At 39.5% G+C, this 21,244-nt stretch overlaps 1 protein-coding gene across 2 annotated transcripts; it reads right to left on the reverse strand.

The window, feature by feature from the left end:
* Positions 1-616: 616 nt before the first annotated feature.
* Positions 617-20,975, reverse strand: ube2g1b (ubiquitin-conjugating enzyme E2G 1b (UBC7 homolog, yeast)). 2 transcript variants are annotated; one of them, XM_032540136.1, is made up of 7 exons: positions 20,965-20,975; positions 4,879-4,964; positions 4,431-4,533; positions 4,229-4,326; positions 2,783-2,961; positions 1,778-1,888; positions 617-1,622 (listed from the first exon to the last, which is right to left on the reverse strand). In XM_032540136.1, exons 2-6 carry the CDS (start codon positions 4,919-4,921, stop codon positions 1,802-1,804), a joined length of 510 nt encoding a protein of 169 aa, XP_032396027.1. In that variant the 5' UTR covers positions 4,922-4,964; positions 20,965-20,975; the 3' UTR covers positions 617-1,622; positions 1,778-1,801. The 2 variants fall into 2 exon arrangements, with proteins under 2 accessions (XP_032396027.1, XP_032396026.1); XM_032540135.1 differs by lacking the exon at positions 20,965-20,975 and having other exon boundaries at positions 4,879-5,281.
* Positions 20,976-21,244: the final 269 nt, after the last annotated feature.

Consider the following 21,244-nt stretch of genomic DNA (forward strand, 5'->3'; position numbering starts at 1 on the left):
CTTATTGCACTTTACACTAAAAACAAGGCACATATTCAGTGAGTCGTGTTTAACAGTAACTCTAAATAAACTTAAATCTAAAATTAGATTTCAGTTACCTGTAGACATCTGTTAATTTAAGATGAAGACTTGAGTGGTGGAGAGGTAGAAACATTTTACCAATCACTAACATGTCCACAAGGTTTACTTATTTTCACAATATAAAAATTGAAGGACAAAGTGGGTGCCACTATTACTCAAATTATGCCCATACTAAGCATCCTATATCTATTACTGTTTACCTCTATGAAGTCACTTTATCAGCAGATAATTGTGAATGGTATAAAAAGCGTTAAAGCCTATTTTGTTGCCTTTCAAGTGGTGCCACATTTGTAAGGAACATGCATTTGCGGGATGAGCAGCAGAGCTGAGTATGTGTGTTGCACCCATGAAAAATTTGCCAACACAAAATGGCCTCTCGAAAAACGTGCTACTGTACAAAATCAATACACTGCCTCTCCCATAGGCAAGGTGAATGCACCGTCTCTATACACAAGCATTGTTCAAAAATGTTCAGACAGTTCTTCAAGCAACGACAAACGCAGTTTATATTTACATAAGTAAACAATGTAGCATGTTCATTAAAAATATATTTATTGGTGCATTCTCTTTGGTTTGTCCACAATAGTTTTTTTCTGGATTCAAAACAAGCCTTCAGATGCAGTCCTTATTGAAGATAAGTTTCCTTCGCTGGCAGTCAAAGTTAAGGCAGCGTTGGGTGATACGTTTGCCCCCCTCATGTAGAGACGGACCACTTTCTCTGCAGGGAAATTAGAGCCAATGTCTGTATTTCCATCTCTTTAAAGAGTGCAAATACTGCATAATTGATTAAATAACTGTAGACTGGATGGCTCAGTGTGGCAGGTTGAGAAAAAAAAATTCTCTATTACAGATGATGTGCATCTTAAAACAGACTAAATAGTTGCGCTCTGAATAAATAGGTAAATATAAAGTAAACTAAAGGGCGCGATCAGACAGAGCTCATTTGTTTATTTTGCTGTGAAGTTAAATGACGTGGGGTGTTTTTTTCAGCACTGAGTTGAAGTTTTTTTCAACTCGAGGAGTTCAGGGTGCTCCTGCATAAAAAGATTTTAAAAAATGCAACGCGCTCATTAACGCAAAAGCAGCGAGCAAAACTTCCACTTTCATTTTAAACAATTAGCCTACAAAAATCCGCCGCAGGCTGCTCAAACAGGCTGTCTGATCGAGGTCTAATGGTGCATTTATCAAAGGGGGTGATTCCTAAAATCTGAGTAACAACACAGCAAAGTATGAGGCTGTGTAATGCATCTTCCTGCGAGTAAAAATGCTGATGCCATGTGTCTTGTGCAACTGATGGTGGAAAACGGAAAAGTAAAATGGAACTTTTGGCAGCATGAACGCCACTGCCTCTCGGCAAACAGTCATAAATCTAAACACTCAAACTGCAAGACACAAATAAGGAGAGATAAATGGGTTTAGAAACTTTTTCCTGTGAGTCTTTCTTGTTTGGGTGACTAGTTGATGTTGACAAAGTTGTCCCCCCATGGTCATCTAGCCGACTTAACAGTAACCAGTTGTCAAATCCCCTGTGCAGTTCAAATCTGAAACAAAAGGAACATCTTTGTTTGGTTAATGCTGTGTAAACCTACAGCACTATAAATATATCGTTTTACAAGTAAAGACATCAGCCGAATGAGCGACAGTAACTAACTGTGTGATCACACTACAATGAATCCTGATAGGTGGTTGTACTCACTGTGTAGATGGCTGGAGTGAGGCCTTAGTCATACGCCATCTCTTGACTCCTCCGCACACAGCGTGCCACCTTTTTCTTAAAAACTCCTTTAGGATCCTCTCGCCACTCTTTCTGTAGGATATATATATATATATATATATCAAAAAATATATATATCAAAAATTGTATTAGTGCAACTCTTTCTTCCGCTTGTGCTTTGTTTCTAACTACCAGGGGTGGGAATAACCAGATGCCTTCCAATACGATATTATCATGATACTTATGCCACCATACGATATTATTGCGATTTTAAACATATTGCAATATTCTGCGATATACTGCAATTTATAACCTTTTTTCCAACTTCTAATTTGTCCCCAATTTCAAATGATGTCCCCAAAAGGAAACTTTGTCAACATCTGTTTTAACTAAAAAGATACATTTCTCTGTTTGTTCATATCACTTAAATTCTTTTGCTGCAAAATGGGAATATACTAAAAGATCAATACTTGGCGCTTGTGTATCGATACAGTATTACCAATGAAAATATTGCAATACTATGCTGTATCAATTTTTTTCTCCACCCCTACTCCCAACACAGCTAAACTGATAGATGTTTACTACATTTCAAAATAGTGTATTTTCTGTCTCCTGGCAGCCCCTCTGGAAAAAAGAGATAGGCCCATTTAAACCAACAAAGACTCAACATGGCCTTGACAGGCTGTGATTTGCCCTCACAGGGACCCACTTAACTCAGCCCACTTTGTTTGGATTTCCATTAGAAAAACAAGATTAAACTGTGGTGACTGTGAAACAAACTGTTTGTACCTTTTGTACTTTCGCACGCTTTTCAACATGTACACACAGAGATCAGAAATAAAATGTATCCTATTGGTTCATATGGTTTGTCTGACCTAAATGTGCGTTTAGCCAAATACCAAGGTTCAAATTAAGACACGCACACGCACACACCATCTCTAACTAACCCCAGCTTGAGATTGTTCTTATGAGACAGTGGGGACTTACAGCTGCATCTACGTTGGCAGGAGAGTCTCCATTGGGGTCTGCCAACATGGAGATAACACTGATCATTATGGTCTCCACTGTGTGGATTGGCAGCCAGCGCTCTTCAGGCTTCTCGTAGCCATACTTGTCCTCGCCAGGTTCATGCAGGATGGAGATGCAGACATCGCCATTTTTTGCCACTGGCAGAAAACAAAAATGAACAGAGATTAATGACACGTATGTACTGAAGCAAAACATGAGACACTACACTGTAGCTCTGCACTCGGCAAAACTCAAGCCTAATACATTTACAGTAAGCCAGTTACACTGACTTTTGTTGAGGGGCCTTTCCCATTGGACTATTATCTGCAAACTAATATACTTACAGCCACCAGTGGCCACTGTTTAAGGGTGTTTCTCACCTGCGCTTTAAGTCTGGTTAAATCAGACTCTGGTGTGTTTTCCCCCTTGGTGCGATTTGTTTAGGCAGGTGTGAACACAGTAATCACACTCAGGTGTGGACCCAAACAACCAAACCGAGACTCTTTAGAGGGGGTGGTCTCGGTCCAGTCTCAAACAAACTCTGGAGCGGCTTGTTTGTGGTGGGAACGTGATCCGACCCAGTTGTACTCCAAGCTCTGCAAGTTTGAGCTAAATGGCTCCTGAAGCCAGGTGTGCTTTGCATTCTGGGATGCCAGAGAGCACGTAAATTGTAGCAGCTCATGTCATAGTAGCAGCTGGGAATGTTACAAAAATATGCACTAGCTCAGAACACAGGACCTTCCTTATGTACTTACATGAGGAAGGTCCTAGGCTCCCGCCCCTGACACATCTGACCAATAAGTTGAGCCAGCGTTCTCACGTGGTTTGTAGTGATGCATTTTGGACCGCTTGGATTATACCAAGGGGAAAACGCTCAGAGGTTACAAACTCATTATGGGAAAAAAATCCAATGTAATCTACAGTAATGTAGATATAATGACTAAGTGGGTAAAGGAAAATTAGTTACAGTCTGGTAAGTTCAAGTTCTGGTAAGACATCACTTTCCTGTAATGCAGCCTTTAAAACCAGAAAAAAAACAACACCACTTACGCCATATTATAATATTACGCTATCCAAAATCTAAGACCATATCTAGTCTCATATCACGATATCGATATAATAACGATATATTGTCCAGCTCTATCATCAACTGATTCGGACCAGAGTAAACAACCTATAGGCGTGAAAATGCCCTAAGTAAAAAAAAATTGAGTTAGTCCATTCCCCACGAAAAGAGACCAAAAATTGATTTGACTTGACTTTTTTTCCAATGGAATATAAAACTTCTAAGGGATTGTAATGCACATTTAAGCATGTAACAACAGTATTAACATGCATTAAAATGCAGACAAAAAAAAAGATTTTGAATACTTTCCTTAATACAGAATAATTAGAGATACAGTGGCCTGGTAAGTAAGTCCTTACCATTTGGATGCCAGATTTCTGTGATGAACTTCATCTTGGGAGGCCTCAAAGGGTAGTTACGGGGGAAGGTTAAGGTGGCTTTGAAGAAACCTCCTTCACTGCAAATAGCAAAGAGGATTGTGTTAATATGTACACCGGGTATTATGAGTGACCAGCTCAGTAACAAATCAAAATAAGTCCACGGGCAAATGATTTCTCTCACAACAATGTGTCTTGAGGTCCAATGACGACCACTTCCCACTGATAGATGTCATCATCATCCACAAGACCGGCAGAAAAGCCTTCCACTGGGTTCTTGTTGAGCTCTGAAATTTAAGTTGCAGTTAGTCTAGTCTCGCATCGCCAGACCTTCCTCCACAGCGCTGTGGAGTAAATGCATTGGCTTGTGTGTGGTGATTTTGAAATGCCTTCAGTGGTTATTGAGAAACAGTCAGCTAGCCTTAGTCACAGTCGGGCTATCTGTGACGTTACACGTGCATTTCAACGTTGTTGTCACCAGCCGCATAACTGTTACGTAAAAAACGTCAGCTAGCGAAATAAAACGGTGAAATGAAACGAAGCGGCTGCTCTGATGTGATAACTTAATATGACGTTACAGTAAAATGAGCTCTGGTAGTAGCAACAATTCTCGTCAACGTTAGCCAACTTACCTGCTAACTGTTTACGTAGTAACAACGAGGATTGTCCCGTCATGTTATAGCTAGCCAACGTTATAAATTTGTAACCCCGTTATTGTCTGTCAACACGGTTAAATTAAACATTGGGTAGAAAATATACCGAGCTAAAACAAACCGTCCACGTTTCTCCTGTCTTTCTCTCTGCTCTCTGACAAGACCAATAACATAAGTGGGAAAAAAGAAGAAAAACGGTGAACGGTAATTTGCCCTCGGTACCACCTTTAAGGCAAGCTTTTCTTTCAGGCGTTTTACTCTCCCCAATTAGGTCCAATTAATTGAAAGTTAGTTTCAAACCCATGGTCTTCGCTAGGATATAGGGCTGTTGATTTTGGCAAAAGAGCGCGGAATGTATTACTCACACAGCTCAGAAAGTACTGCCTTGCAGGCTTAATCCTGGGCTTAATCTAACAATGTAGTTTCTTCTTCGCGTGACTCCGCAGCTGGATATTACCCCATTGGTGCATTACTGCCACAAATAGTTTGTAATGAATACTGCATGTTCTGTATTTGCGTCTCGAGGTGCAGACACAGACTGTACGGTGGGTGTAGACTTGCGTAGAAAATGCAGCAATATAAAGCCAACATTTCAAACTACAATAGAATAAATCAGTATTTTCTCACCACAGTTATAATCCCGGTAATGTGAAGAAGCTGTTAACAGTATTTAGACCATTATGTTGGTAAATTAACTTTACAGAAAATATTTTGAACAGTAAATGAACAGAACATGAACAATCCTATTTGTTAGAAAATTGTGGCTATGTCCACACCCCCTGCCTGCACAGAACGCTGACCTCCAGTGCAGTGAACATCTTTGGTACATAACGCAGACTCAAACCCATGTGTTATTGCCTGCTTGTCCTCAAATGGGAGCAAATCCCTGCGCTAAACTCCATGTAGCTTAAAACAGTGTCTAAGTCTTAATTATCTTTAAGTGTCCTCTGCTGAAATAATGGCATACCCTACTCCCTCTGCTATCTCCTTGTTGTTTTATCCCCTCCTTTATCACTTTCAGATCCCTCTAAAGCAGCTTTCAAATCCACCTCATCTCACTCTATTCTTCCCCTATAACCTCATAACTTTCCACACCTACAGGTGCTTCAATCTCTAAAAATACAAAAGCACTTCCTCTATCCACTCAATTCAGTGCCACTAAAAGCTCCAAACGGCGTTAGGCTGGACCAGAGATCATTCCACTAGCAGTGCTGTCAATGCATTGGCTGAAGAAAATACCTGTTTGTAGCTTGTCTTACTCTGGTGAAAACTGACAATCCCTCTGGCAGCAGCCAAAGTGTACTACAAATCCATCTGTAAAAAAAATCTGCAGGTGCAATACTCCTTTTCATAACCTAATCATCATTTGGCTTTTCACAATCTCCCCTCCTTATCTTCTCCAGTACTGATATATCAGGATTTGATAACAGCCATGTTGTAATACAGGGAGAGGTTGTGTGACCTTTCTCTACCTCAGTCAACCCCCACCATTTTAACTTCTGTTTTCTCAGTGAACCTAAAGCTTAATAGTATTTCCAATAACATATATTGTGCCTTTTGCTTTAGCAAATTGCAGTACATATTGGGGATGGTATAACCTCTTGCATAGGCGTAATTTTGGGGAGAGGGGTCCAAATTGGTCAGTGCAACCCCCACCCAAGGTTGAAACCAAAATTATGCCCCTGTCCTCTTGTCATTTTCCCTTTAGCTTGTATGTCTGCTGCATGTTTTAACACATATTGGTAGAGAAATTAAACCACAAACAATTCCTCTGAACCAACCTTGCTTCTGGTGCTTGTAAACATTTACTACCCACTCCATGGTCTTAAACATAACAGCTGCAAACTCAATTGGCCGGTATAAACCCAGGTACGTGACATGCTTTTCTGGTTTGAAAATTAAAACACTGCATGTTTTCCCCCTGACATTTAACACTTCATCATCTCAAACATCCCATCGCTAAGGTTATTCATTACTCAAAAGATTCAGCTTTGTATTGACCCGTGCAGTTTGGATCAGAGCTTTTCTAATTTATTACGCGTTGGGTTTCCTTAACATTTTACTCCTCATTTTCAACGCTTAATATTTACCCAACACTCCAGACGTTACATGTGGTGCCCACACTTAACACTTATTTGTATTCTAATAAACTTATTTGACCAACCATGCTTTCACCACCCATGTTTCACAACCTCCAATGCTTCAGTGGATTTAATTATAGTTTTCCAGCCACTGCTCTTAACCTCTTATGCTCTACCATGATTTATTCTACTGGATATTGTCTCACAGCTCCTTTTACCGTCTGCATTATTACAAGTTTCATTCCTCCAAATGAGGTTTAACAAACTGTAAAATAACCACTTTATACTAAAAAATAACAACAAATCTTTTAATAATAATAATAATAATAATGATAATGTATCCCTTATTAATCCCACAAGAAGAAATTACAATTTACACTCTGTTGTTATTACACATATTACACACAGGCCTGATTACACACACATATGCTCAGTACCTATACGTGCACTAATGGAAGGTTTTGTCAGAGTGAGGGGGTTGCCCATGGAAAGGTGCCCCGAGCAGTTGGGGGTTCGGTGTCTTGCTCAAGAGCTGCTTGGCAGTGCCCAGGAGGTGAACTGGTGAACTGGCCTTTCCAGCTACCAGTCCACCACCATACATTTGTTTGTATGAGGACTTGAACCAGAGACCCTCTGGTTCCCAACACAACTCCCTACTGACTGAGCCACCCCCAAATTTGTTGCCCCTTAGCAGCAAAATATACAACCTACCAATGCTACGTCATTGTCCTGAACTCATTTGCATCGTGACTGACATCCTATCATTTGTCTTCTTATCTCCCACAAAAAAGCCCTCTATATAAATGTATGCTATATTTGTGCAACTCCACTACAACAACCTCTGAATCCTCCAGCAACCTTTCAGTTGCTTCACGCAGAACTCCAGTCACCTCAGGTCTTTTACTGACTTGTTTGTCTTTGGCCCACAGGCACCCATGATGAATGCAAAGAAAAGACTTTTAATCAAATATGTTTCAGGAGGACTTCCTACTTGGGTTGGTCTTGAGGATGATATTTTTATATTCGCAGATCCTGCTGTTACCCAAATGTTTGTTGGATGGATGGATGAATGGATGAATGAATGGACGGATGGATGTTCCTGCTCGATACCCTCTGCTACAATTCTCCATGTCTCTCTCTGTCTGTCTGTCTGTGTCTCTCTCTCTCTCTGTCTCTCTCGCTCTCTCACCCCAAACCGGTCGAGGCAGATGACCCCTCACCCTGAGCTATGGTTCTGCTCGAGGTTTCTTCCTCTTAAAAGGACGTTTTTCCTTGCCTCTGTCGCCTAGTGCTTGCTCTTGGTGGGAACTGTTGGGTTTCTGTAAATAACATCACAGAGTACGGTCTAGACCTGCTCTTTTATGAAAAGCGCTGTGAGATAACTGTTGTTGTAATTTGGCGCTATATAAATAAAATTGAATTGAGTTGAATTGAATGGATGGATGGATAGATAGAACTCTGAATGCTAATACCCCTGGCATAAGACAGAAACTATACTTACTTTAAATGCTGGTCTCAGTTGTATGAGGTAATTATACTATTAAATGCTGTATCATTAGGCAGTGTTAAATAGAGCTGCATACATTTTCCTCTGTGCACATTTTCAAAGATTGCACTGAAACCTAAGGGGGGAAAGATACAGAGCCCTGGTTAGTGGCTAATAGCAGGTCATTTGTTGCATTGATTAGAGCTGTCTCATTGCCGTTCTGAGGTCGAAACCACATTGGAGTATGCTATTGATATTCTTTAAACTAAGAAAGAGAACATGTTGCTGACCTACACCTATTTTCTTGAGAATTTACGATGAAATGTAAGATTAGAAGTGGCTTGAAAAGTGCACACTACCAGCGATTGAATTGTACCTGTAGAAGCCTGAAACCTAAAAATCAGATATATAATCCCTGTATTTTTACAAAAAGGTCATAATGGTCTGAGAGATTGTGACCAGCACAGAGCAATCAATTGATTATTATATTATGTCGTTTTTATATGTTGTATAAATGTGTAACACCAATTGAGCCATGGTGAAACGTTTCATGTACATGGTTGAAATGACAATAAGACAGACTAGAGTTGAGTTGAGTTGATTGCCTCACTGTCATTAAACGATAGGTGTGGTTTGGGAGTGGACTCTTTGAGCACCAAAGCAAGTGCATTCTGGGATTTGATGTCTTTCATGCACATGAGCCAAAAACACATTTTCTGGCTTTTACTTGGCTTAAATGGCACCAATTTTGAAAATAATTTCATATTTTTGCTATATTAGTGACCCAATTTAAAGATATTTATCTTTCCAATGGTGAAATATCCCTTTATAGAGTATTAAGGCAACAACCGTGTCCCTTTCCTTTTTTAAGCGGTCCAACAAGGGAAAGCCGCAACAATAGTAATCTGTGTTTGTCTTTTCCGTCAGCCACCTTCTTTTGGGGATTTTAGTCCTTCTGATAAATGTGTAGGTCTTTTCTTAGCAGTAAAATCACCGACTGAAACATTTTGTGGGCGTGTGATGGTAAACGCATCACTCGAGAAAGTCGCCTTACTACACCATTTTGTAAACACAGCCATACTGAGAAATACTGTACAGAGACAATTTTGTGGAGCTGCATTAGCTTTGAATCAACTCATTTGTCAATGGTTTTAATGTAACAGACATTCGATAATATGGAATAGTCGCGCACTATAACTTTAAGGCAGACACAAGTTTAAGGCACTGCTGTTAATAAAGAAAATAATCTACATGGACCCATAGAATGTATATGTATTGACGGTCTATGGGTGAACCCGCATTTGCTGATTCAAGTGTTACTCAACATGAAAATATAATCAAAGTTAATTCCCAACGTTGTGCATGAACTATGGTCTAACCTGTGAATTTGACCCTGTGCACTGTTGTTTTTCATTTCTTGTAGAGTGAACTGCAGAAATCTTAGTTGACTTTGTGAATTGACCCTGTGCTCATGCGTCTGGTGGCTTGTTTCTCTAAGTTTGTTTGTGTTGGCAATAATCAAAAAAGGTATTATCAGCAAAATTTTCTGCCCATATGCACTGACAATGTCACAGTAGTCTTTCATACATACCCATTGCAAACTGTCTGGTTTAACGCAGTCTGTTGTTGATATTGATGTTTTGATGTAAAGTGGAATCTGGGTGTCAAAAAGATGCTATGTTTTCACAGTTATAATGCTATATACTGTAATGTTAACAGACATAACTTTAAAAAAAAAGTTAAACAGACTGCATCTTTGTAAATAGTAAGTGTAACATTTCTTAATTCATTGATTATTTATATTAATGGGAATGGGATACTACTCATGAAAATACAAAATAGCATGGTTGGAGAAAATCATTGTCATGGTGCTTAAGCAATTAGCGGAAAGGTTGTTAAACCGAGAGCTAGAGGGATTACTCACTCTCCTGGGACTATGATAGTTGTAAAAGGGGTCACAACTATTTGCAGGTTGGAACCAACAGTGCTTGTTTTTTTCTAGTCCTCTAGGGATTTTGAACTTCATACCCCTTATTATGTAGGAAGCCAAGGGAAGTAATTAATAGATTAAAACCTCGGAGGTGCAGAGGAAGTGTGCTAATCTCCATTTGTTTGTTTTTATAAAACGTGACACACATGTTTATCTGTATATCAAACCATTATTCAGTCAATGTAGCTTCATTTACCAGAATGTATTGAACCAGTGGCCTCTGTTTAGAATTGAAATGTTTTGAATTTAAACTAAATAAAGGTTATGAAAGACATTGTCACGTGGAATTTAATCTTTTTAGCACTTGGTTGGTTGTAAAGAGACCATTTAATTTTAACTTCAGTTCATCCCTTGCTTTTATTTTCTTAGCTGAGGATGTTTGCGGCACTTTTAATTTCATTGTACTTACAATGACATTGAAGTCAATTCTGATTCTGATCTGAAGGGGCTCACACTTCTTTTACGTAGCGAATTGTCTCACTAAACAAGGCTCACAGAAGGAAAGGGATGGGCTGTATGCGCTAGAACTGTTTGAATGTATCCAGCACCATGGAGAGAGACATAGAAGGGGATTCATTTATGTTTTATAGTGCTCATAGTATGCTTTTTGGCTTTTTCCCTTTCCTTTTTAGTGTTATGTATCTTTTTGTGCACGTTATCATGCTCGCTTAGCTGCTAGCGTGGCACGCCCTCATACTCTGCAACTGACTGTAGCTAAAACAGAGAGCTCAACACACAGGGTGAAAAGAGGAGCAGCAGCAATGTGCAGGACAACAAAAATGCTTTTTTTTTTTGCCAAATTAAACCACATAAACCTATTCTGGTACAATCTCTAAATACAATTATGAACCTGAAAATTAGCATAATATGGACACTTTAATATGCGAAGGAATATTTTGCTCCATAACTGACAGGAGTAGTATTGCACAACAGTCTATCCAAGGCAAAATATTATATTGTGATTTTAAGAAAAGGTAGTGTACGTGGTATCAACAAAAAAGTCAGTATTCCTCACTATTTGCATTGTCATTTTCCTCGTCTTTCAAATAAGACTGATTATAATATAAACTCTATATGGACTTTATCACAGCTACAAATATAAAGACCCAGAAGCCATCAGTCAATCTGAGCGGCTTTGTGTTAGCTCACGTAACCACCCTTATCTTTATAAAATACTAACAATACACACATATACAAGACTGTCTCCAACAACAACATCTAAATGGTTAATTTGCTGTTTTTTTAGTTTCTAATGGTGTTTTAGGGATAACATTTTCTTTGTGTTGGAAAAAATCGTATTTATTCGGTAGATGTGAAACTCATTATTGTGTTTATTATAGAAGATTGCATGTCGCCCCATCTCACCACTCAACTGCCAGCAAAGCAGATAAACATCTCTGGGAATAGGAAACAGTCATGTTTCATAATCGTATTTGTAGTTGCCACAGAATTGACTTCCAAGGGGGATTAATATAAATAATACTTAGAAATCTGTTATGATGTAAAATAAAAGCACACAGGGATGTGTAATTGCCATAATACATATTGATGAATAAAAAGAACAAGAGGAAGAGGAGTAGAAAGACAAATAGATTCACTTTCATTTCAAAAGGTCCAGTGCAGCATACGTACGGTTGAATGTTACCTTTCAATAGATGGCAGTGTGACCCACATTTTAAATGAAAAGCTTCTGTCTTCTAATATGGATGGGTTTAAGACTATAACTTGCAACTTCTGTGATTTGAGTTTGACAGTTTACCTATTTATCTATTTTTTCTATCCAGAGAAGTTTGCTGAACGTGCAATTATCTGTACAATCTAGCAAGACAAACACACCCAAGAGAAGCCTATACGGCAGCAACAAGTGATTACTGTAAAGTAAATGTTTGAAAAAGGACCTCATTTTCCCAGTTCAATATCTTTTCTGATCTTTTGGGGAACTGCACCATCTTGCATTTGCACAATAGCTTTTCCCCACTGTCCATGACACATACTCTCTTGTTATTGTGAAAATGTATACAGAATGATTCACCATAGGTCAGGGCTAACAGGCTCATTTTCTTCTGATAAACAGTAATTATTCATTGTATTGAATTTCACTGGACAGTTTTAGACTAGCTTTACATGCATACAGCCTTTCTTCTGGCTGAAACTGTGCGTAAATCCTGTAAACACAGTTTTAGAGAATTCATCTTTGACAAGAATCCGTAAGGAAAATCTGCAGTTTGACAGAAAAGACAATACAAATTTGAAAGTACATTACTTAGACTTAGACAGGCTTTATTTTCATTCAACTGCACATTTACAATATTCATTTGAGCGAGATTTCATTGCAAGGCTCCAAAAAAAAGAAAAGAAACAGAAGACAAGTAAAAAGAAAAACAGTATAAATATAAGTATGTGCAATATAAAGTATGTGCAATATAAAATTATTAATTATTATAAGATGATTATGAGTAGTGCAATATCAGTAGCAGCAGGATGTATTGCAGTGAAAACAGTGACATGAATAATAGTGCAAGGGTTCACAGTGTCCATGTAATGTGAACAGTGTTGTATGTGTGGGAGGGGGGATTATTGGGAGGTCAGCAGTCTTTTGACGCGGGGGATGAAGCTGATATGGAACCTGGTTGTTCTGCATTTGAAGCTGCTGAACCTCTTGCCAGAGGGCAGCAGGGAGAACAGTCCATGGTTGGGGTGGGAGTTGTCCGTAGTGCCACTGAGCCCAGGTTAGGCAGCATCCGCAAACAGTGTCATGCATGGAAAGAAGGGCTGTCCCGATGATTTTCTCCACTGTCCTCACCACTCTCTCCACATGTTTCCAGTCTGAGGCGGTGCAGGCCCCAGACCAGACAGATGTAGCTGGTCAGTATGCTCTCTATTGCCCCTCTGTAGAATGTGGTGAGGATGGGAGGGGGGAGGTTTGCTCTTCTCATCCGACGCAGAAAGTGCAGACGCTGCTGTGCTCTCTTCACCAGAGCAGAGGTGTGGAGGGACATGTGACTTGGTTGATTTTTCCTTAAATCAACAACAATCTCTCTTGTTTTGTTGACATTCAGGATTAGAATGTTTGTGTCACACCAGTCCAACAGGTGTCTCACCTCCTCTCTGTAGGCCAGTTTGTTATTGTCCTTGATGAGACCCACCACTGTCATGTCGTCCCCATACTTAAAGATGAGGTTTGTACCGAACCTGGCACGGCAGTCATGGGTCATCAGGGTGAAGAGCAGTGGGCTCAGTACGCAGCCCTGGGGAACCGGTGCTGAGGGAGATGACGCTGGAAGCGTTTTTTCCAACCCTCATAGACTGGGGTGTGTCTACGAGGATATCCAGCAGCCAGTTACACAGCGGGGTGTTGAGTCCAAGGGGGGGCAGTTTTCTCACCAGGTGCTGGGGGATGATTGTGTTGAATGCTGAGCTGAAGTCCAGAAACAACATTCACACGTGGTTGTTGTTTTTCTCCAGGTGTTACAGGCTCAGGTGGAGTGAGGATGAGATGGCGTCCTCTGTGGAGCGGTTGGTGCGGTAAGCAAATTGTAGCGGCTCAAAAGAGGGGGGTGGGAGTTTGGAGATGATGTGAACTTCACCAGCCTCTCGAAGCACTTGATGATGGGAAATTATGTTTTTTTTGGGCACTGGTATGATGATGTCTTGAGACAGGATGGGACGACAGCATGGGTCAGTGAGGTGTTAAATATGTCCGTGAGGACGTCAGCCAGCTGGTTAGCACAGTCTTTAAGCACCCGTCCCTGTATGTTATTGGGGCCTGCTGCTTTTCATGCGTGCAGTCTTTTTAACGTCCTCCGGACATCAACTGTCTCAAGTCTGAGTGCCTGTTCATCTGGGTGAGGTGTGGATTTCCTCACAGAAGTGTTGTTGAGTGCTTCAAACCAACCAAAGTCGTTATTAAGTGTGTTGAGGAAGTGGAGGACCAGCCTTGTAGTCTGTGATGGTCTGGATGCCTTGCCACATGTGTCTCGTGTTTTGTCAGGTCGTGGAAGAATCGTGGAATTGCTTCATGACAAAAATGTTGATTTCCAAATGTAGTTACAGGCCAACGTCCAATAGAAAGTGAAAAAGGGACAAGGAAGCAATTAAAAAAAGTCCAGTAATAACAATAATAACTAATCTAATAACTGGTGTGGTAAAATCACAAATATTAGTCTTATGTTTTGACAGCTCGGTGTAATTCTTGCCAATGTGTGTTTTATTTTTCACACTGACATGCCCTGCTTTAAATAATGAAGTATTTAATCCCTCAGGGACAGCAGAACACCCTGCATGGCTGAATACATCATGCTTTGATTTAAATGCACTCATCTCTCACTAACATCATTGGAGTCCCCCTGTTCTGCCCGGAAATTAGTGAGCCAGTCCAAATGATTAATAAATGGCTGGTAAATAAATCTGACTGTGCCACTGTACAGCCAAAGCGTCACACTCAAAGGTCCTATAACACTCTGCTTGTTTTAGGGCAGGATTATAAAAGATTTGTGTATATACAATGGTTCCCCAATGTTCACAGAAATATTCAAAGAAAAGCATCTTTCAGAGACAATACCCTTTTTTTTTGTGTGTGTGTGTGGGGGGGGACGGGACATATTTCAGCAGTACTGCAACCCAAAATTGGGGAGAATTTAACATATTGGCATCCAAGATGACATATTTTACTGCCATTAGCATGTAGTTACTATAGTTAGCAGTGGACACTAATAGAATAGCGGCACTTTCTACAATTAAGATCCCAGATAAAGGCTTTTTAACCAAATACTACATAACTGGAAATCTTTCAGGAGTAATGTGACCCACAATTGCAACAATGTTAACTCCGCAGTAGCTTACAAGAAATAGTTAAAAAAAAAAAAACATTCCAGTCATGCCTACCTGGAGCAGATGACCAATCATGAAAGGCCGGCTTAGAGTTGCGTAACACTTACAGAGAGTCAAATAAACGGTTGATACCGGAGCATTCAGAAAATCTGAATGTTTTAGCTCTTTTAGAATTTGTCAAAAATATTTTTACCTCTTTAGTTTTTCTTTTTGGCCACGTTTAAAATGAAAATCCGACGTTTTAACATTGTACATATGACAGAAAATACAGAAAAGCATAATATGTCCAGTTTAAAACCGCCACTGTAAGTACATATAGGTTTTATAACTGGGACAAAACTCGCTGCTTCGCTCACATAAAATCTAACTGCCTTATCACTGAACATTGTCTAGTAAAGTAATAGGCACAGGGCCCCCTCAGGCTCATGACCAGGAATAGCTGTTCTGATTTTCCTCTCAGCTGGTGGTCGTGAATGAGAGGCTTCATGTGTTCAATGTTCACCAATGTTCCTATTAATTCACATGATACGGATAACACAACAAGCCATGACACAGAGGAAAACAGAATTGATTAACAAGATTGTAGGATAAAAACAAGATTGGCCTGGATAACGCAACATCCAGCAGAGCTCACTCATGCATGCAAACAGGTTGAAAGAGATGCTGAGTGTGTAAAATTAGTTTAATATCCCCCCATTACACTTTAATCTCCTTTTGGGAAAAAAAGATGATTATGTGGTTTTGAGGAGAAAGCTCTTGATCTTGGGCACACAAGTACCATTGATTTTAAATGGAAGACTTGTCTTTTTACAGTTTTTTCCATCTCCAAATGTCTTAAATTCAATTCCTGTTAACGGAGAAGATAGTATAAGACATTTTTACACTTGCCGCAGTTTTTAGTAGACATTTGTTTCAGTGCGTAATGATTGTTCCGAAGCACTTCAATGTATTTATTCAACGTATTTATTTTTCTTCTGTGAAATGTCATTCTCTTTATGTCCTAAAGAGTTATTTGCATCCAAAATATGCTCAATGACCGATTCCTAATATTCATTTACCATTGATGTTTTAGAGTGCACACAAGGGAAATTCTCAAGTATGAGAAACAGAGGCAGAAACAAGGTTACTGATAATCTCTGTCTGAGAAGCTGAATTTTGATTTATAGCTCTACAACATAACTGCAGTGAACACAGGGGGTGCAATCAGAGCCATGGTTGGTATAATTGCATTTTGCCTCTTGCAACAATATGTCTGCATTTAATGTATTCTCAAGGTTTGTACAAATCCAATGAAAACCACACATTTTTATATCATATTTTAGAAAAGCATACTACGGATTTGAATGTTCATTTAACACCTGTCCTGACTTGTTTTTTGACTCTTCTCACATGCGTATCTCTGTAGCCTTTTATCACAAGATGTGTGGTTGTTCACACACAGTCATCATTTTTGCCAAATTGTTCCACTCCCATTTGTGCAAGGACCCCCAAATCATGTACACACAGAGCAGTGATTCATAAGGGGGTACTTCGGCTGTTGCCAGAAGTTGAAGATGTTAAACAGCTACAAGTAGCCAATGGAGATGAATGAAACGGTCAGAAGTAGAGTAGCTAAAATTACACAGATAAACATTTGAAATAGACTGCTATAAGCTATTTAATAAATAAACAGAATATTTAGCCTAAAGTAATGGATTAGTGGTTGAAATGAGAAAAGGGAATAGGTAAACAGTTGAAATAAGAAGCTTAAAGTAGGCTGATGGCTAAACGGCCAAAAAAATATTGTTAAAAATGAATGGATAGGCAGTTTAAATAGTTAGCTAAAAATAAATGGTTGAAATTAAGAAAAATTAATGGATAAACAAAATAGTCAGCTTAAAGTAGGCTAATCATGGTTACACTTTTTAATTATTTACCTAAAAGTAAGCACTTGAAATAGTTAGCAAGCACTCAATAAACAGTTGAAGTAGTTAGCTTAAAGTAAATTGATAAACTGTTGAAATAATAACTAAAGGTAAACAATTAAAATAGTTAGCTTTAGGTAATGAATAAACTGTTAACGTCTGCCAGTAGATCAACTGGGAATAATCTGTTGGTTCTCAGAGTGCCGGTTCCCGCAACATGAAACCAGTTCTGGTCAGACAGATAAAAAACAACATGATAACAGAACACACCGGCCTTGAGGCAGAGAGAAAATCCCAGACTTACTGAGATAGTTTGTTCAGATAAATCTTCCCTCTCTCACACACACACTCACTCACTGCTGTAGTGTACTTTAGCAAGGCAGAAGATGACCGAAGTTATACTAGGCAGCTCCTGCTATGAAATGGAAGTGTTATCAGCAAACTAAAACCAAACTGCTCTCTTCTCTGATGAAAGCCGATTCAACCAATATATACATTTTATGTCACAAGCTACAAGAATTGTAGTATTTCAATAAGTAATAATATATTGGCCTATAATTCACACAAATTGTGTTTATTATGCTTTATATGAATGAAGAAACCAAAAGAACATAAGACTAGGCCTAACTGAACCAAACAGATCTGGTAGTTATTGTTTTGTCTCATAGACAAAGTTTAACTGGATTTGAAAATGTACAACCAAAGAAGAAAATAGTGTAGCATTCACTTATATGTTACAGTATATCATTAAATGCAGGATTACAATTTCTATTAAAAAGCTACAGTGCATAGTTTCTGTCGCCCCCATGAGTGATTCTAAGTAATGACGACAAAACTGTCCACATGATACAAGCCTTACGTGATCACTGATGAATGTAACGGACATCCATTAATATCAAAATGTTATGCGCTAAAGCTTTAAATGAACACATTTGGACAGGTAGCGTCCATGAATGGGTAGGCGACTTTAAAAATGGTTGGGAATCCCTGATGCACAATAAAAATCAATTAACTAACTTTGTTGCTTCCTTCTTTTCCACAAAACCAATCATCTCATGTGAGCTGTAAAGTTTCCCTTGAGACTAGAATTTGCAACTCCTGGTGAGCAACAACTTTGTGTTTCTTGCGCAGGAAGAGATTCCACACAAACCCTGTCACCCACATCAAGTGTGTACTCTACCTTACATTTCAAAACTCTGTCAGTTTTCATCTTGGTATCCTCTAAAGCGAGATGATTGCGTGCACCGAGCTACGATTGACATATTCTGATGTGTTGTAGGTTTAATGGTAACCTCCCCTAAAAAAACTCAAAAGGTGAGGAAAAGTACTTTAGGCATAGTTGCATGAAGACTGACATTACGTTGTCCTACCAGTTTTCCTTGTCCTCAATTCTGCCAGTTAAAGCACATATGCTCCTAATTACTATAAAGACGTTCTGGGACTGAACAAAGAACAAGATTGTGCTCCCAAAGGCTTTTGGCAATTCTGGGTGCTTGACTTCTTGAAATTGAAAAGATACATACGTGGCCTCTAGATTTCTCCAGAGATTCAGCCAGTGTTCCGTTGCCTTTTGTGCAATTTGGAATATGGCAGCTTGATCCAGGTACTTTAGCAGTAATGGCAGCACCCTGCGGTGCACAATTAGAATGGCCTAGGCACCAAATGTGTAGATTTCTGATTGGCTCCCTGCGTTTGACAGTTGTCGACTACTTGTCATTAACGGTTATCCTGTGGGAGCTTCAGTCTGGGGTTGACAGGCATCTAAAGTGGTTCTTTTTTTAGTATTGTTTTACTAAAGCTGAATTGGGCCTATTGATTAGGATAGTTGATATTCCACATACAGCCAGTAGTAAGTTTTAGAAAATATTTCTGACATTCATATTTTCTATCTGTTCAAAGAAACAGCATGTGTTCTCATGATCAAAGACAGGTTTAGTCTCTGCAACTAGTCAAAAGAGCAATGTTCCACCTAGCTCTGTTTTTACTATGCCTGCTTTGCATTACGTGGTTCTTTTTCTCCAGCCCTGTTTGCTGTGGATTGACGAGAGGACAAAATAAAGGCGACTGCTGCAATTTCATCCCTATTGCCCCCATGGCAAATTGGCCCTTTATCAAACAGGGGCCTCATCTATCAAGTCAAAGAAGGGTATTGAAATTGCCCTAACGGCCACAAATCAGACCAATGGATCGGCCTTTATCTTAGACAAGGCCGTCATCACTCTGTAGTGACTGGAAGGGGAGGAACCAGGCCATTTAGGAGTCTATCCTAGGTTTCTTTGCTGATGGATGTGGCCCACTTGACCTCCCTGTGACCAGGGGCTGCTGGATTAGAGCCAAACCTGTGCTTAACCTGGATCATTATCTGGCTTCATGGGTTTGTTTGATTCTCTTTCACTCTGAAAACTCTAACTTAATCTTACTCTTTTGTTTTTCTCAATCCTGACATGCCTTTGTTGTCTGTTTTTCACCTTTATTACTGTGAGCTCTTGATTTTCTAACTGCTGTCTGCTTTTGTCTCTTCCCCATCTCTCTAACAAACGCACACACACACACGCACACACAAACACACACGCACACACACACACACACACCACACACACCACACACACACACACACACACACACACACACACACACACACACACACACACACACACACACACACACACAAAAATTCTTTTTCACCATGTTTCTTTCTAAATCTTTCCTCGCTGCTCACATTCATTTTCTGTAGCCAATCACTGCATACAGAGACAGACGATAATGAAGGACAAGACAGATGGGTGCAGTATTGTCAGCTGTGCCTGCCTAGTTTTGAACATTAGGCGGCCTGCTATGATTGATGGAAAGCTGTATTCAGGTAATACCCACTCTTGCCATATTCCACACAAGCAGCTATCTGTAATGGTGAGATATCTAGACTGCCTGACTGGCATAATCCAACTGCGTGTTTCTATCTGTATCAATAATATAAATTAAGTTGTAAATATTCCTACCTCTATATTAAAACTAATGTAAACTGATGGTTCCCCCTGCTCTGCTGATTCACACTGACAGCAAGATCCATTCACCAACAGGTCAAAAGGTATGACAAGTCGACGAGTGTTGATTGCAGAAGTGCAGATGACAGCCACACAGAGAGATCTGTCCGACCTGTAATCTATTCCCTTCCTTGGCAGCCAGCATCTTTGCTCATCCTCTCTGATCAATTCCGTGACTTATGGGTCTAACTAAAAGCCTATCCACAATCTAATCCTCTTCTTAATTATGTTTCAACTGCTCTGCTCTTACTTGATTAGATTCAATCACAGTTCAATTAACCCAATCAGAGACAGGAATATTATCTTTACATGCAGATTTATTATTGTCATTGGGCTGATTGGAAAGCACCGGAGACATTAGGAGAGCAGAAAAAGCTGCTTGTGTGAAATTTTGTGGCCATTATTTGATAAAAGGTTCTAGTAATATTCCATTTGTCAAAGAGATCTGGGAAGACAGCTAAAGCACAACAATCTGATGGGGCGAGAAACATGAGAAATCAGACAGACAGGTTATAAACAAGCAACCAGTACAGTATAACAATGGCATGGACGGATGGTTACAAAGGAGAGTTTGGGGCTAACACTTTACAATAAGGTACACAAGATTTTGAGTAGTTATCTATTAGTAATGATCTACTTTATAGTCCTCCATTAGGAATGATTAGGGAAGTAGCTATTTAGGATTCATCAATTATCAAGTCCTTATTTGTTCCTTACTCATTTCTCAATAAACTAATTATTAACTAATCCATTAATTGGTGTAAAAGTTTCTCATTAACTCTTGGTTAGTTCCTCATTCAATTTTTTCCCTGCTAACTACTTAGCATGATGGTCTGACTTCTCTTTAGCCATGTTGCAGCATTCCAAGATCTCAGCTATTAACCTGCTGACTACAATGTTTTTATTGTCAATAGAAATGATGACCAAACCTGCGAAATTGAGACCCAAGTTGTCGGTCTACTTCTTGTATGGTCTGCTGTGGATAACACCACCTTACAGTTGCCCTGAGCAGT

The sequence above is a fragment of the Etheostoma spectabile genome, chromosome 16 (assembly GCF_008692095.1).
Source record: "Etheostoma spectabile isolate EspeVRDwgs_2016 chromosome 16, UIUC_Espe_1.0, whole genome shotgun sequence".
Classification (NCBI taxonomy): domain Eukaryota; kingdom Metazoa; phylum Chordata; class Actinopteri; order Perciformes; family Percidae; genus Etheostoma; species Etheostoma spectabile.